General features: G+C 64.1%; 1 protein-coding gene across 1 annotated transcript in view; it reads right to left on the bottom strand.

The window, feature by feature from the left end:
• LOC103898386 (deoxyribonuclease-1-like) overlaps positions 1-1701 on the bottom strand; it is a 6019-nt gene that overhangs the window by 2813 nt on the left and 1505 nt on the right. The window contains 3 exon segments of the mRNA XM_019471608.1: positions 175-329; positions 638-753; positions 1525-1647. Of these exon segments, the coding sequence (XP_019327153.1) occupies positions 175-329; positions 638-753; positions 1525-1647 (394 nt within the window).

Here is a 1701-nt window from a genome sequence, read left to right as displayed (position 1 = left end):
CACTCCACTCACATCCTTGAACTGGAAAAGTCTTCTGGAAGTTGTTGATGGTGGCAGAGCCGGGCTCGATGTCCTGCGCAGCGCGGGACGATGCTGCCGGGGCATCATGGGGGTGTTAGCGCCCGCCAGTCCCCCCCGCGCCAGCCCCCGCGCCACCGCCATGGCACCTACCGGTCATAGGCGCAGTCGGTGGTGTTGGCGACGGTGGTGTCGGCGCTGTCGGGGATGAGCCACTCACAGGCGTCGAGGGAGCGCAGGCGGATTGACGGCCACTGGGCGCTGGTCACGTAGGAGCAGTCGGCGTTGAAGTCGCCCAGGAGGAGGATGTTCTGTGGGGCAGCACACTGTGTCCCTGACCATGGACCTTACGGGGCACGAAGGGCTCCCTAAAATCTTATGGGGCAACAGAAAACCCCCTTGGGGCTCCCCAGCACGGGGGAACAATCCCCAGTAATGGCAGCAGAGCCACCCAGCACCTCCCTGCCTGGATATTGCTGGGGTGGCACCCGCTCCGATGGGTATGAGAGGTCACCCATGGGGCACGTCCATCCCAGGATGGCCGTTGGGATGTGCGGTGGCCGCACCGCAGCCCACCCAGCTGCTCCAGGGAGGAGCCGACCTCCCCGCCGCCGCTTACGTTAGTCGCCCACTTGTTGACAACGTCGGTGTAGACGTCGTAGAGCGCGTCGATCTCGTCCACCGCGCTGCTGGGCTTGGCATGCAGGGGCACCATCACGAACTCCTCCACTTCTGCTGAACAGGCGGCCATCAGCCCCCGGCTCGGGTGCAGCACCCGGGAAGGGAGCGGGAACCCCGGGAGATCACCCCGGGTCAAGCCCCAGCTACCGGCCGGGAAAAGCTGCTGAAGGGAAAGGGTGCGTCGGCTTTTTGTGGTCTGCCTGTCCTCCGGGATGGAATTTCCAGCGGGGAGCTGCATCCCTCTGCACATGGTTTGGGGTTTGCTGCTTGTTTTCCATCATTTTTTCCAAGCCACTGTGGTTTTGGGAAGGAGATGGGGGTGGGAGAGAGATGGGAGAGTGTGTGCGCCCTGGGGAGCTGCCGGGGAGGTGGAGGTGATGGCACGGGGTAGGAGATGGCACAAGGAGGGAAATGGGAGGGGATGGGCGATGGTACATGATGGAAGATGGCAGGTGATGGGAGATGGCAGGCAACTGGAAGAAGCGCAGGTGATGGGAGATGGCAGGCAACTGGAGGAAGTGGATGGTGGGAGATGACAGGCAATGGGAGGAGATGGGAGATGGTGGGACATGGCACATGGTGGGAAACAGCAGGCAGTGATGGCCATGCCGGGCAGGTACCCAGGACCCCTGAGCACCCACGGGTGGGAGAAGGCCCCACAGCAGTGAAGGACCCCAGTGGAGCCCCTCATCTGGGCTCCAGCGTGCAATCCCCCCGCCTGGCAGGCACAGCTCCGGGCTCAGCCCCGCGCAGAGGGGACCCCTTGCCAGGTCCGGGCAGCCCCCAGTGCCGGCCGAGGTGCTGCCATGCGCCGGCTCTGCTCACGCGTGGTGGGCGAGAAGAACTTGACAATGAAGGGCTCCCTGCTGAAGGTATCAGTCCCACAGGACTCACAGCCGTCGTCGTAGTAGTAGCTTCCCAGCACGGACACCATGTCCGACCTGAGGGAGGAGAGCAGGGCAGCCCCTGGCACCGCTCCTGACACAGCCGAGGCCCCCAAAA

Source organism: Aptenodytes forsteri, unplaced genomic scaffold (genome assembly GCF_000699145.1).
Source record: "Aptenodytes forsteri isolate BGI_AS27 unplaced genomic scaffold, ASM69914v1 Scaffold26, whole genome shotgun sequence".
Taxonomy (NCBI): Eukaryota; Metazoa; Chordata; class Aves; order Sphenisciformes; family Spheniscidae; genus Aptenodytes; species Aptenodytes forsteri.
The sequence above is the reverse complement of the archived record's forward strand: the minus strand, read 5'-3'. Positions and strand labels throughout refer to the sequence as shown.